General features: G+C 46.6%; 2 protein-coding genes across 2 annotated transcripts; both read right to left on the minus strand.

Annotated features, from left to right (window-relative positions):
- Window positions 1–44: 44 nt before the first annotated feature.
- On the minus strand, window positions 45–2,425 carry BCR41DRAFT_360670 (Alpha/Beta hydrolase protein). Its single transcript, XM_022025405.1, has 3 exons — window positions 2,176–2,425; window positions 1,715–1,968; window positions 45–1,613 (listed from the first exon to the last, which is right to left on the minus strand). Exons 1-3 carry the CDS (start codon window positions 2,358–2,360, stop codon window positions 199–201), a joined length of 1,854 nt encoding a protein of 617 aa, XP_021877695.1. The 5' UTR covers window positions 2,361–2,425; the 3' UTR covers window positions 45–198.
- Window positions 2,426–11,617: 9,192 nt separating this feature from the next.
- Window positions 11,618–12,074, minus strand: BCR41DRAFT_297390 (Alpha/Beta hydrolase protein; the record flags this gene model as incomplete). The annotated part of the gene is made up of 2 exons (XM_022020453.1): window positions 11,618–11,896; window positions 12,030–12,074. Coding segments are annotated over 2 exons (324 nt in total), but the record flags the coding sequence as incomplete, so codon positions are not given.
- Between the last annotated feature and the right edge of the window lie 1,230 nt (window positions 12,075–13,304).

Raw genomic sequence — 13,304 nt, forward strand, 5'->3', positions numbered from 1 at the left:
AAGCCTAGACGCTTCATCATATAAAGGGGCTTAGGCTACCCAAACAGGGATTTGGAGGGGCCTTTAGTATTGAATGGTTTCTAGAGCTGAAGTATGCTGATAAGAAGCAAAGGTTCTTTGTGGTTCTCTCAACCTTTTTTATTAGGAAAAAAAAAATAGAGCACGTATGTTGTTGTCCTCGGGTCTCGGAACCCATTTTTAGTTGCATTCATCCTCTCCAGGGACAGCAATGCACAGAAAACCAACGCGTAAAGCTTCCTCACTCTCATTCCTTTGACGTATCTGATAGGCCCATGCTTCAGATCTGTCCCACAACTCCATCACATCCTTGCCTTCCCTAGCAACATGTTCTGCTTCGACAGTGCACTGAGGTGTCAGGACTATAGCTTCTTTAGCGGTGCTATGGTGCTTGTAGTCATCCAAGGGATGTGTGATCCTGGCTGGGAAAAGATCCACCCCATCCTTTGTCTTTGTTCCAGTAGTCTCTCCATACGCAAATTGGATCCACATCGTCTGTACTCGCTCCATGAATCGTTTTTCATCCTCATTCAAGACTTTCTCGAGTGCATAGTCTGGTCCGAACACATACACAAGATCAAGACCATGATGCGCACCCCAGCCACGGCCAACAGCATCCACTGCCTCAATAGAGCGTTCAAAATAATACTGAAATAACTTGAACCTTTCTTCTCCCTCCTTTGAACCCTCGCGCAACGACTGTGTTGATGGTTGGGAGGAGTCCAAATCTTTGCGCTTGGAGAGCACTCGCAAGACAGAGAAAACTGGGTAGGCAAACACACAATGATCCAACACTTGCTCAGATACTTTTTTAGCATCTAAATCAGTCTTTGGCTTCCCATATACCTTTTCCCACAATTGTTGGCTGACTTCATCAGGAGGACAGAACCTCTCGTACAACCTTGGCAGCCCTTTTAGTGTTGTGGGGCCCATGGCCGGTAGAAGCGAGCTCGCCTCATTTAACATGCATCCAGCCATGACAGCTTTGACCCCTTGGTCGAACATTTCAGCCTTTTGGGCTCGTATGTAAATATCTTTAGGAACCATCAGTCCGTCCGCATAAGGTGTGACCAGTCGAACCCTCTTAGAAGATACAGCTAAAGCCAGCTCCATGCTTGGCACTTTTTTCAGTAGCTCAAGCTTCTCTTTCCCGGACAACTCCTTTGGAATATTAAAATGATCGACCAGAAAATCAAAGTAAAGCTTTCCTTCCACATGGGGCCGAATGGCTGTAAGAGGGGTAAAAGCGCCAGAATGCATGATCGCTCGATGGAAGAGGCCATGATGCTGAGGGATTAACATGTGGTAATTGACGCATACAGCACCAGCTGATTGACCCATAGCCGTGATATTGGAGGGATCACCACCAAAAGCTGCAATGTTGTTGTGGACCCATTCAAACGCAAGACGTTGGTCTTGAAGTCCCCAGTTCCCGGTAGCCCTCTCGTAATCAGTCTTGAGATTTGGATCCGACTCAATATCTGCAATAAGCTCTGGACAAGAGAAGAACCCGTGGAAGTTAAGTCGATAGTTGGGAACAACCACAATCACAGGACGCCCTAGCTTTGTTGCCTGGCGGACCAGATTACTGCCATCTAAAATATCCGACTCTTTCTTTTTTTAGTAACTGCTCTCTTCTGCTTCCATTATTATGAGAAGGAAAGGTTCTTATTTTTAAATGCTTATCAAATCTTACCATAGAGCTCCATAACATTGGCGCCATCACAGGATCCGCCCCCATGAATGAATACAACAACGGCTGCGCCTTTGGATTTTACTTCTGCTGTCTCGACCACCTTCTTCTTTAGTGTGTCCTCATGCACAAAAACGTTGAGGTTTAGACAATGTTTCTCATCAAACTCGGTGGTTTCATCGTCAAAGTCGACAGGTGAAAAAGTATTGATGTGCCTTGAAATGCGCCCTTCTGCTTTGGGTTGAGGACAGACTGGTCTAAAGTGAGCAGAAAAAAAAGAAACAAGAGACATTCATTGATATGACTGTATTGAAAGCAAAAAAAGAAAGCAAAAAAAAAAAAAAAAAAAAAAAAAAAATACTCGACGACAAATTACAATATTGCCTGAAGAGGAGTCTTATTGATAGAAATATGTGTATATCTTCATGGTGTCCTTATTCTTGTTGCACTTTGGACACACATACCCTAATTTGGTCGCATCACGAACACCGGTCCATGGCTCAGGCTTAACAGCAGGCCGCCATCTCTCCTGAACAACACCGAAGGGAACATTCAAGAAGCGAACAACATCTTTGTTTGGATCCAATGCACCTTGAATGATACCTTGGTTTGCAATATGAATTTGAGTTGTGTCTGATGGCTGACTCATATTGGAACAAATAAAAAAAATAAAATTGTGCAAGAGTGAGAAAAGGATACAGAGCAAAAAGTGTGATGTTCATGATTTTTATTTTTTTTTCCTTTGAGCCTTCCAGGCTTCTGGACCCCTTCTGCCCCTTCAGTGACACTGATGGCTGTAAATTGTTACGGCAGTGAGACTGATGGGTGTAGATTATCGTGGGAATATTTTCTCCCCAGACTGGGCCACGTGTTACAGGTGTAGAACTCAAGATTTGGATCATGAGAAATATTCGGTCCACAACAGATGACCAACATTGCTACTCGCGCGCCTTGTAACTAAAAACCATGCTACAATTAAGAAATTTGTCAAATCGTCCAGCTTCCCTGTCTGTTTACCCTCTCTGATATTTTTATTTATTTATTTTCTTATTTATTTATTTATTTTACTTTCAATTTCGCTTATTGCATTTTGGACTCATTGAGAACTCGAAATATAGAGTTCGTCCAAAGGTAAGTAAAAAAAGAAAACAAAACACTAGCACTCTGAAGGATAGGGAAATGTGGAAGAAGAAGTTCAGGAAGCTGAGGTTCTTAGGTCGAGACATGTTATCTCCTATATTGCAAAGAAAAGGACAAATAGATTAATAAAGCATTCACATTGTTGGTTTTAGTTTTAGTCACGTGTAGAGGGTTCGCCACCAACTATTTAACGAGCAACAGCTCAGGAAAATCTGGCTCCTTGTTCCTTATTTTTACACAAGAGCCATTTGAGTACTGACTGTTCTCGTCCAGGTAAAGAGCCCTCACAACGTTCGTCGTTAGTAGCCATAGATCATTAAAGGTTCCTTATTTTTACACAAGAGCCATTTGAGTACTGACTGTTCTCGTCCAGTCTTTGAGTAGTGTGTGTGTTCTTTTATTGTGTTAGAATTATTTATCTATCTGCAGCTGGAAGTGACCGGCTTCATAATCCACCAAAACGACCTAAATCTCCTACCACATCTGCCCCTAAATTTTGCAACAATATTTCTGGTGATCTATGCAGGGGGTGGCAGCTACAATGTCTTCCAATTTATCGATTCTTCTTACCATGATCCCGAAGTGGCCGTCGGCAGAGGCTGAGGGTCTAACCGCCGCGACATGGATCAGCGATTTTGGAGGTGTTATCGAAGGAGAAACCCTGAGCAACAAGTTGATGTTCGTCGAGAGGCAGGCGACAGGCAAGATCCAACGCTGGATCAGGCGTTGGAGGATGACAAACAAGACGAATGGTGCCTGGAGCCAGTTCGTCAGCGATTTCATCATGGAGGCCTCTACCCCTAGAAGCCAGGATGTCACCCTGGACGAGTTGCATTCTATTAAGCAAGGAGAAGATGAGACGACAGCCAACTATGTACAACGAATGAAACTTACCATGGAACTCCTCGACCCAGAGTCTGGTTGCGACGCACAGCCGTACAAGATCCCAACAGCCACCGAGCGTCTACTGGCGTACAGATTTTGCAAGGGTTTGAGGCAAGACCATCCTTTCAAGGTCAAGAACAAAGAAGCGCCTGCGACCTTGAAGGAAACCTTCGAATCAGTGACACAATTGGTTGAAGGAAATCGTTGGGGCATTGACACCACTGAGAGCCGTGTCATAGCTCGCAGCAACGCTGAGCATGCTGCACCAATCGAGACGAATGTTCTGCTTGGATCGACCCTAGTGCCGAGGACGCACTACTCTGGCTTCCTAGCGGACTTCAAAGACGACAAAGAGAAAGTTAATCAATTAAGCGTAGACGAATTAACAGACATGTTCGGAGCCTGGACCCTTGCTGCCGAGGAGCGAACTCCGGAGGCGCGAATCGCTCAGACTATCTCAAGAATGAGCCCGGCTGTAGCGAGGCGAGTGTTTGGTTCCTCTGAATTGGCCAAGCATATTAGAGTGGAGGCTAGACCTAATGCCGTGCTCCAACCCGCCGAAGTTCGAAGTCAGCAGGCTATCCCTATGGCCCGTAGAACCTGCCATAAATGTAATCAAGAGGGGCACCTCTTGTCGTTCTGCCCATTGGTGGAATGCTTCCGATGTGGCGAGCGAGGCCATACTTCGAAGGTTTGCACTAAGGAACAAGGAAGCCCCGCCACAGGCGCCAATAGCGTCCCATTGGCCACTCAAACTAACTCCTCGCTAAGAGTGCAAAGTTTAGAAATCTCCGCCACTAATGTCGCCCAATCATTTATCACGACTAAGCCACAGCGATTAAATTCGACAGGTGCCCAGCGACGTCGCAGTGAGAGGACAGGCACTCCTGCAGGTCCATCGTCTCAACGAAGAGAGGAAACGAGAGGCACTACTCCACCTGTCCGAGGAATGCAGTGGGAGGCTGAGGCATCCACTAGTAGTGCGCAACCTTCTGGGGACCCCCACTTCCAGACAGTGACTTTTGATGACAGAGCGGTCGACGGGCGAGAGAATAATGTTGCAGAAGCTCCAAATGCGACGCCAAAGCGTACCAGGAAGCGTGTCATTCCTGATCCAGTGTTCGTTGATGCGGTCGAAGGATTGAATTTTGATTTGGCCACTCACTCCAAGTACCGTGGAAAGATGGCAGTGCAACTCAAGGCAGCTGTTACCGAGGCCTGGGCCCGCCATGCCCCTCCAAGAAGAAGCAAGCCTAAGAGGAGTCAGTCAGCAATAGCTATGGCCAGGAACGTTCAAGGTGGCAAAGGTGATGTCACGACCGTCACCGCCTTGGGACGAGACTTCAACAACGCCGTTATTGATCCAGGCAATGACCATACTATGATGGGCCTACATGTGGCAAACGCACTCGGACTGAAGTTAGAGCCTGCTACTCGTGCGGTGCTATTGGCCCATGGGTCCTTCCAGAAGCTTGCGGGCCGCACAAGACCTATCGATATTTATGTGTCCGGGATCCCCTTGAGAATGTCGATGGGAGTGATCGACTGTAAGGGCACATATGACTTCCTCCTTGGCGATGACTGGCTCAAGGCGCTGAAAGCCAAGGCTGATTGGAGCAACGGTATCGTGTACTACGTGGAGAGTGAGGGAAGGACTATCACCCTTGGTGGCGGTCTAAATGTTCGCGCCTCAACCCCTCAGCCTACGACATCAACGTACTTGTCTGATGAGAACGATGAGTATGATGATGAGTACGACGACTATGAGGATGACGAATCAATCTACGAGACGGAAGAATCCGATGCTGATGCAGGGTACAGAGCCTTGAGAGTGAAGACAATAGAGGTCGGTGACCCGGATCTGCAGGCGATGACCGCAAGAGTGTTCTCTAGCAAGATACAGTGCGAGAATGACGATGCTCGCGTAAAAAGGCAGCCGTTCGCGGTTGACGGAGTCAACGTGGACATCAACCCAAATTTGTCCAATGAGCAGTACGGACAGATTGTGGAGTTACTTGAAAGGAATAAGGACAGGCTGACTACCAACCTTGAGGACCTCGAAGTGACGTCTATTTTAGAACATGAGATCAACATTCAACCAGGCGCCAAGCCAGTGTACGTAGGATGGTGCAAACGGTACTCGCCGAAGGAGCTTGACTTCCTTAAGAAGAGTGTTGATGATGAGCTTAAGGCAGGAAAAATCATAGAGATGGAGAGCGAGTGGTGCGCGCCGCTGAGTCTTGCTCCTAAGAAAGACGGATCCTTGCGCAAGTGCGTCGCATACATAGGCCTAAATAAGGTTACCGAAAGGGAGAGCTGGCCACTGCCAAACATCGAGGAAATACTTGACAACTTAGGCGGATTCGAGTACTACAGTAGCCTGGACGGATTTCAAGGTTATTACGTGATTGGCATCAAAAAAGAGCATGTCAAGTATCTTGGCTTCCGTACGCCTTTTGGGACGTTTGCATACAAGGTAATGCCATTTGGGCTCAAGAACGCGCCACATACCTTCAGTCGCTTCGTTAGAAAGTGTACTCAGACCTTATCGGAAGAGTGCTTGAGGCGTACATGGACGATGTGTGCGTGCGCACGATGACCTGGGGAGAGCATTTGAGAGCCCTCGATCATACGTTTGCGGCAGCTCGCGCAGGAGGAGTCAAGTACAAGACTAGTAAGCTCCATTTCGGGTATGACAAGGTGAAGTTTACTGGCCACGTGGTCGGCAAAGATGGAATTGAGGTCATGCCAGACAAAGTTGACAAGGTCAAGAATTTCACCCCATTACGTAGCAAGGAAGATGTACGTGCATTCTTGGGCTTGACGGGCTACTATCGAAGGTTCGTCGAAAGCTACGCTCAGATTGCAGAGCCGCTGACGAGGCTCCTCAAGAAAGGTGCAAGCTTCACCATGGGTCCTGAACAGGTGGCCGCAGTAAAGGGTCTCAAAGCCAAGTTAATTCAAGCTCCGGTACTTAAGGCTCCAGATTTCGAGAAGGATTGGGTGGTCTCGTGTGACGCCTGCAAATACGCTATGGGCGCAGTGCTAGAACAAGAAGATGAGGAGGGTAAGTTGAGACCGGTCTACTTTTACTCGAAGACCTTTCAAGGAGCCGAACGCAACTACTCTACCTTTGAGCAAGAGTGCCTCGCCGTTGTCATAGCCGTCAAGAAGTTTCGGCCTTACATCCTGGGTAGGTCCGTTGTCGTTTACACAGACCATGCGCCACTCAAATGGTTGTTTTCCAAGACTGATCTGACTGGTCGACCTGCGCGGTGGCAGATGATTCTGTCGGAATTCGAGCTGGTCATTAAGACCAAACCAGGTACGAAGAACGGCAATGCAGACGGGATGAGTCGCATTATGTCGGAAGGAATAGCCACGGATGACATCGATGACGAGGTGCCAGAGTGTCTGAGCCGAAGGGCAGAATCCACAGGAGAAAAGTGGCTGGCGAGCCAATGGTACGCGAACTTCTACATGTACCTAGCCGAGATGAGACTGGAGTTAGAAGACAAAGTTGAAATGAGGAGGATCAAGAGACAGGCATACAGGTTTCGACTGACGAAGGAAGGTGACCTACTGTATAGAGATGCCGACAACAGAGAGAAGAGGTGCGTAGTTGAGGATGAAGTCGAGGGTGTGCTGAAGGAGGCACACGACAAGGGCGGTCACTATGGAGCAGAGTCTACCCTAGCAACAGTTCGTGACGTGTGTTGGTGGCCAACGATGAGACGGGATGTATTCCACTGGGTCAAGTCTTGCGGCCGTTGCCAGCAATTTGGAAGTCGAGTGAAACATAACAGGTTGCATCCTACGGTCTCCGAGTTCCCATTTGAAGTTCTCTTCGTTGACTTGATTGAGAACTTAGTCGAAACGCCTAGGGGGATGACCACCATAGTCGTCTTCACAGATTCCTTCACCAAGTGGACTGAAGCACATGCAGTGGCCAACAAAGGCGCGCAAGGCGTCCTAGCTGTTCTATTTATGAAGATTATCTGTCGGTTCGGGCTCCCTGTTATGATTAGATCGGATGGAGGCCCCGCATTTCGTAACGAATTCAAGACTTTCTGTGACCTCTGGGGGATCAAGCACGTCACTGGTTCGACAAGGCATCCGCAAAGTCAGGGACAGGTCGAGGCGACAAATAAGCTTATCGAGGAGCGACTGAGGAGAGTACTGCCAGCTGGATCTAAGGATTGGGATGCATTCCTACCGAAAGCAGTATTCGACGTGAATTGTCGAGTCGTTAGGAGCACAGGAGTGTCGCCAATGGAAGCACTTATGGGCTACACAGGACAGTCAGCGTTACGGCGACTGTTCGCGGACGACAAGTTCCTCGTTTCAGCAGAGGCACCGGAAGAGAACGATGTAGTCCTAGAAGAAAGCATGGCGAGATTTATCGTAAGAAGAGAGGGAATCCGTGAGTATGCATACTCATGCAAGCTTAATGCCAATGACAGGATGAAACGTTACTATGATCGACGTGTTCGCCCACAATCGTTCGAAGTAGGATCAAGGGTTTACATGTTCAATTTGGATTTCGTCACAGGCTTTGGACGCAAGCTGGAGCCGCGTTGGTTAGGTCCATTTGAAGTAGTCTGGGCGAATGAAAAGGGATCATATGGGATCAAGACGGGTCGAACGCATTATGGCACAAAGGATGGGGTAGAAACAATTAATGGAGACTTCCTCAAGCTCGCAACTCAAAGGCAACGATTATGGGAAGATGATTTTATTGAGAACCTACAGAGAGCTACTGAGAAGAATCCCCACTACGCCGACACCGAACAACCTCTCGCGCCAGATCAATTACACCAGCCAAGTCTGGGTCGGGGGCGGGAGGACACAGCAAACGAAGGCACTCCAATCCAATCTCCACATCCCTTGTCGCCAAGGACAGGTCAAGCTCAATCTCGTGACGCTCCTCAGGCGCAAGTTGCACCTTCCGTGAACGAAGCCTCTCGCGAAGACGCGACTGGTCAGCCAAGCCTCTGGAGAATGCCACCTCGCCGTGAAGAAGATACTTCGCCCGTACGCGTTTCTCAATTGGCTCGTCTATGTCTTGAAAGGCCTCAGCTGACCGCTTATTTAGCTCTCGAGCGGGGGGGGGAACTGTCTGGGACTGAGGAGATTCTGGAGAAGACTTCTCCGCTGCAAATGGCGAAACAGAGGAAGGGCCAACCTCGTGGTCAGTAAGGGCAACCACCTCAGGAGAAGCAGAAGAAGGGGGAGTGACAACGACGGCAGGAGCAGGAACAACGGCAGGAGTAGAAGAAGAAGCAGAAGCAGGAGGAGTGGTAGGGGTCGAAGGAGTGATAGGAGAGTGAGAAGTGGCAGCAGGACGCGACTCTGGAGACGTGCCCAAAGACAGACTTAAGCTCTTGTCCGAAGAGGGAAGCATTGTCTTGGTGGAAGTGGTTGGTCTTGGGCAAGGAGGAACCTCGTCTTTCTTAATAACAGTGCGGGCCATGATGACGATGAAGTAGTTCAAGCAGGGCAAGGAGGAAGGAGTTGCGAATGAAAAAAAAGAAAAAAAAAAAAAAAAAAAAAGGGAATGGAGGAATGAACCAACATTTATGTCCATGGCAACATCATCATGTGGAAGTAATGGCGTGATCACGGATCAAAATGATTGGCCGAAGAAAGAAAATTTTCCTTGGTCGATGCCAAGGCGAACCAAAGGGTGACAAGAACAATGATGCAATGACCAAAATGCGGGGTAGCAAGAGTCAAGGTGGTAGAAGCGCAAACAGCACAATGAGTTTCTTTCTTTTTGAGCTGCGGCTTGGCGGAGCCGAACTTCGCAGCTGGTGGGGGTGTTGGTTTTAGTTTTAGTCACGTGTAGAGGGTTCGCCACCAACTATTTAACGAGCAACAGCTCAGGAAAATCTGGCTCCTTGTTCCTTATTTTTACACAAGAGCCATTTGAGTACTGACTGTTCTCGTCCAGGTAAAGAGCCCTCACAACGTTCGTCGTTAGTAGCCATAGATCATTAAAGGTTCCTTATTTTTACACAAGAGCCATTTGAGTACTGACTGTTCTCGTCCAGTCTTTGAGTAGTGTGTGTGTTCTTTTATTGTGTTAGAATTATTTATCTATCTGCAGCTGGAAGTGACCGGCTTCATAATCCACCAAAACGACCTAAATCTCCTACCACATCTGCCCCTAAATTTTGCAACAACATCAGTACCCAAAATTCTGTACCTAGATTTTTAGTACAGTAAAGCTTTATAATTGTCCGGAAGGGTCTGAGAGTGCCTTGTCCCGATATTCAAAAAGTTCATGTTGCGCTCAGACCAGCATTGCAGAGGAGAGCACGAAGATCCCGATGCGTGGTACTAACTAAACATTGGCCCGAACAAATCCTATGTAAAGTAAAGTTGAATATCTTTTTGTTCAAACAATGGCCTTTCAAAAAAAAAAAAAAAAAAATGGAGAGAAAGGCTTGTCTCGTTGACAGCCATCTCCCTCGCAATATGAACTAACACATGAACTAGCTTTCTGGCATTTTGGGTACAGAGCGCTTTACTAGATACAGTGTATTAGGATAAATAAGATATTTCTTTGACCTCTTTCATTAACAGCCCTGAAGCCCTTTATATATCTGCAGCGGAAGTACTCCTATGGAAGATTTGATAAGAGGCAATTAAGGAAGTATCCTTCTTCAAAATCGCTTTAAGTATTATAAAACACGTCCTTGTCCTCTGGCAGCTTGTGGCCAGTTTTCAGCTCCACTCCTTCTCTCCAGGGGCAGCAATTCCCAGGAAACCAACGCGTAAAGCTTTCACACTGTCATTCTTTCCATGTGTCTCATACACCCACTTCTCAGATCTTTCCCACAACTCCATCACATCCTTGCCTTCCCTAGCAACATGTTCTGCTTCGACAGTGCACTGAGGTGTCAGGACTATAGCTTCTTTAGCGGTGCTATGGTGCTTGTAGTCATCCAAGGGATGTGTGATCCTGGCTGGGAAAAGATCCACCCCATCCTTTGTCTTTGTTCCAGTAGTCTCTCCATACGCAAATTGGATCCACATCGTCTGTACTCGCTCCATGAATCGTTTTTCATCCTCATTCAAGACTTTCTCGAGTGCATAGTCTGGTCCGAACACATACACAAGATCAAGACCATGATGCGCACCCCAGCCACGGCCAACAGCATCCACTGCCTCAATAGAGCGTTCAAAATAATACTGAAATAACTTGAACCTTTCTTCTCCCTCCTTTGAACCCTCGCGCAACGGCTGTGTTGATGGTTGGGAGGACCTGTCCAGGTCTTTGCGCTTGGAGAGTGCTCGTAGGATAGAAAAAGTAGGAAAGGTGAAGTGGTAATCCTGCAATACTCGTGCACACATTCGCTTTGCATCCGAGTCGGTCTTTGGTTTTCCATACACCTTTTCCCACAGCTGTCGGCTGGTTTCATCAGGGGGACAGAATTTTTCGTACAGTCTCGGTAACCCCTCTACTGTTTCTACCCCAAGGGCTGATACGAACATAATCATCTCGTGCAATGTGGCTCCAATCATGACAGCTCTGACACCTTGGTCGAACATATCGGTTTTATGAATCCGTAAGCGTACGTCTTCAGGGATCATCACTCCATCCACATAGGGTGCGAACATTCGAATCTTCGCAGAAGATGCGATTTGTCCCAACTCTTTACCGGGCACTTTTTTCAGTAGCTCAAGCTTCTCTTTCCCAGATAGCTCCTTAGGGATATTAAAGTGATTGACCAGATAATCGAAATATATTTTCCCTTCCACATGAGGCCGGATAGCTGCAAGGGTAGTCATAGCACCGGAATGCATAATTGCCCGGTGAAAGAGACCATGATGCTGAGGAGTCAACGTATGACAATTGATGCTTATAGCACCAGCTGATTGACCCATAGCCGTGATATTGGAGGGATCACCACCAAAAGCTGCAATGTTGTTGTGGACCCATTCAAACGCAAGACGTTGGTCTTGAAGTCCCCAGTTCCCGGTAGCCCTCTCGTAATCAGTCTTGAGATTTGGATCCGACTCAATATCTGCAATAAGCTCTGGACAAGAGAAGAACCCGTGGAAGTTAAGTCGATAGTTGGGAACAACCACAATCACAGGACGCCCTAGCTTTGTTGCCTGGCGGACCAGATTACTGCCATCTAAAATAGCCGACTCTTTTATTTAATAACTGCTTTCTTCCCCCTTTCTTTCACTCATTCATTCATTCTTTCTCTGATCCCTTAATGTGAGAAGGAAAGATTATAATTTTAAATGCATATCAAATCTTACCATAGAGCTCCATAACATTGGCGCCATCACTAAATCCACCTCCATGAATATACACAATGACAGCTACACCTTTGCCCTTCGCTTGTGCTGCCTCGGTTACTTCCTTTTTCAGTGTATCCTCATGCACAAAAACGTTGAGGTTCAGACAGTTCTTTTCATCAAACTTCGTAGTCTCGTCGTCAAAGTCGATAAGTGAATAGGAATTAATCACTCTTGAAAAACGCACTTCCCCTTTTGGTTGAGGACAGACAGGCCTAAGGAGAAGAACAGGAAACCCATACAGAAGTTCATTGGTATGCATTTCTTTTTTCTTTTATTTTCTTTTCTTTTATTTTTATTTTTTGGATCCATATACCCCAATTTGGTCGCATCACGAACACCGGTCCATGGCTCAGGCTTAACAGCAGGCCGCCACCTCTCATGAACGACACCGAAGGGAACATTCAAGAAGCGAACAACATCTTTGTTTGGATCCAATGCACCTTGGATAACACCTTGGTTTGCAATGTGAATCTGAGTTGTGTCTGATGGCTCATATTGGAAAAAAAAAAAAAAAAAAAAAAAAAAGTAGAGGAAAAAGGGAACGGAAGTAGGATATAACTTGAAAAGAAAGAAAAGAAAGAAAGAGATGGAGTGAGAGAAAGAGAGGATAGGGTAGGAAGGGCATCTTTTTCTACGAGCCCCGCAGTAAGGAATTTTCTCTTAAGGTCATTTGCTTTATGAACCCATCTTGCCTGAAACTATCGGCCTTGGATCCAGAGCTTGAGTGCACAGTCATTCTTCTCTTCCAATTTAAGAATATATTTGAACCTCTTTAATTTGAATGTAAAACATATATTCTTGTCATGCCATAACATCTTTGCGTCCCCCTCATCAATTGACATTTTCTAGATAATTGGTTCCTGAAGAGACCCCTGTTGAGCTTCGTAATGGCATGGTCGCAAGAACGATTTCCTAAGAAGCCGTTTCATTACCGATAACTTAATCATTTACAATTAATTCTCAGGGCCTTCCTGGATGCTACCGAAGATCCGCGTTCGTTACAACCATGCAATGGCTTATTAGTCGAATATATATTTTTGGATAGGATAAAGCATCTTACTTCCCTAATTGTGGTAAAATATCAAAGCTAGAGAGGCATGGCTGCACATTACAGGTATAGAGAGCCCTAAATCCATCATAACTTGAAACTCGGATTTTTCAAAAAGCCTTATTGGAAGATGTTCCTCATTAATCAAAGTGAGCATTGACCATGGGATATGTCGGACGTGAGAACGATGAGATCACGAAT

The sequence above is a fragment of the Lobosporangium transversale genome (genome assembly GCF_002105155.1).
Source record: "Lobosporangium transversale strain NRRL 3116 chromosome Unknown BCR41scaffold_44, whole genome shotgun sequence".
In the NCBI taxonomy this organism is placed as follows: Eukaryota; Fungi; Mortierellomycota; class Mortierellomycetes; order Mortierellales; family Mortierellaceae; genus Lobosporangium; species Lobosporangium transversale.

Excerpts from the sequence above, each read along its gene's own strand:
- BCR41DRAFT_360670 (XM_022025405.1), bottom strand. The coding sequence starts at position 2,360 with ATGAGTCAGCCATCAGACACAACTCAAATTCATATTGCAAACCAAGGT. Across the intron at positions 1,969-2,175 it reads CGTGATGCGACCAAATTAGG|ACCAGTCTGTCCTCAACCCA; the intron begins GTATGTGTGTCC and ends TGCTCACTTTAG. Across the intron at positions 1,614-1,714 it reads CAATGTTATGGAGCTCTATG|ATGGCAGTAATCTGGTCCGC; the intron begins GTAAGATTTGAT and ends CGGATATTTTAG.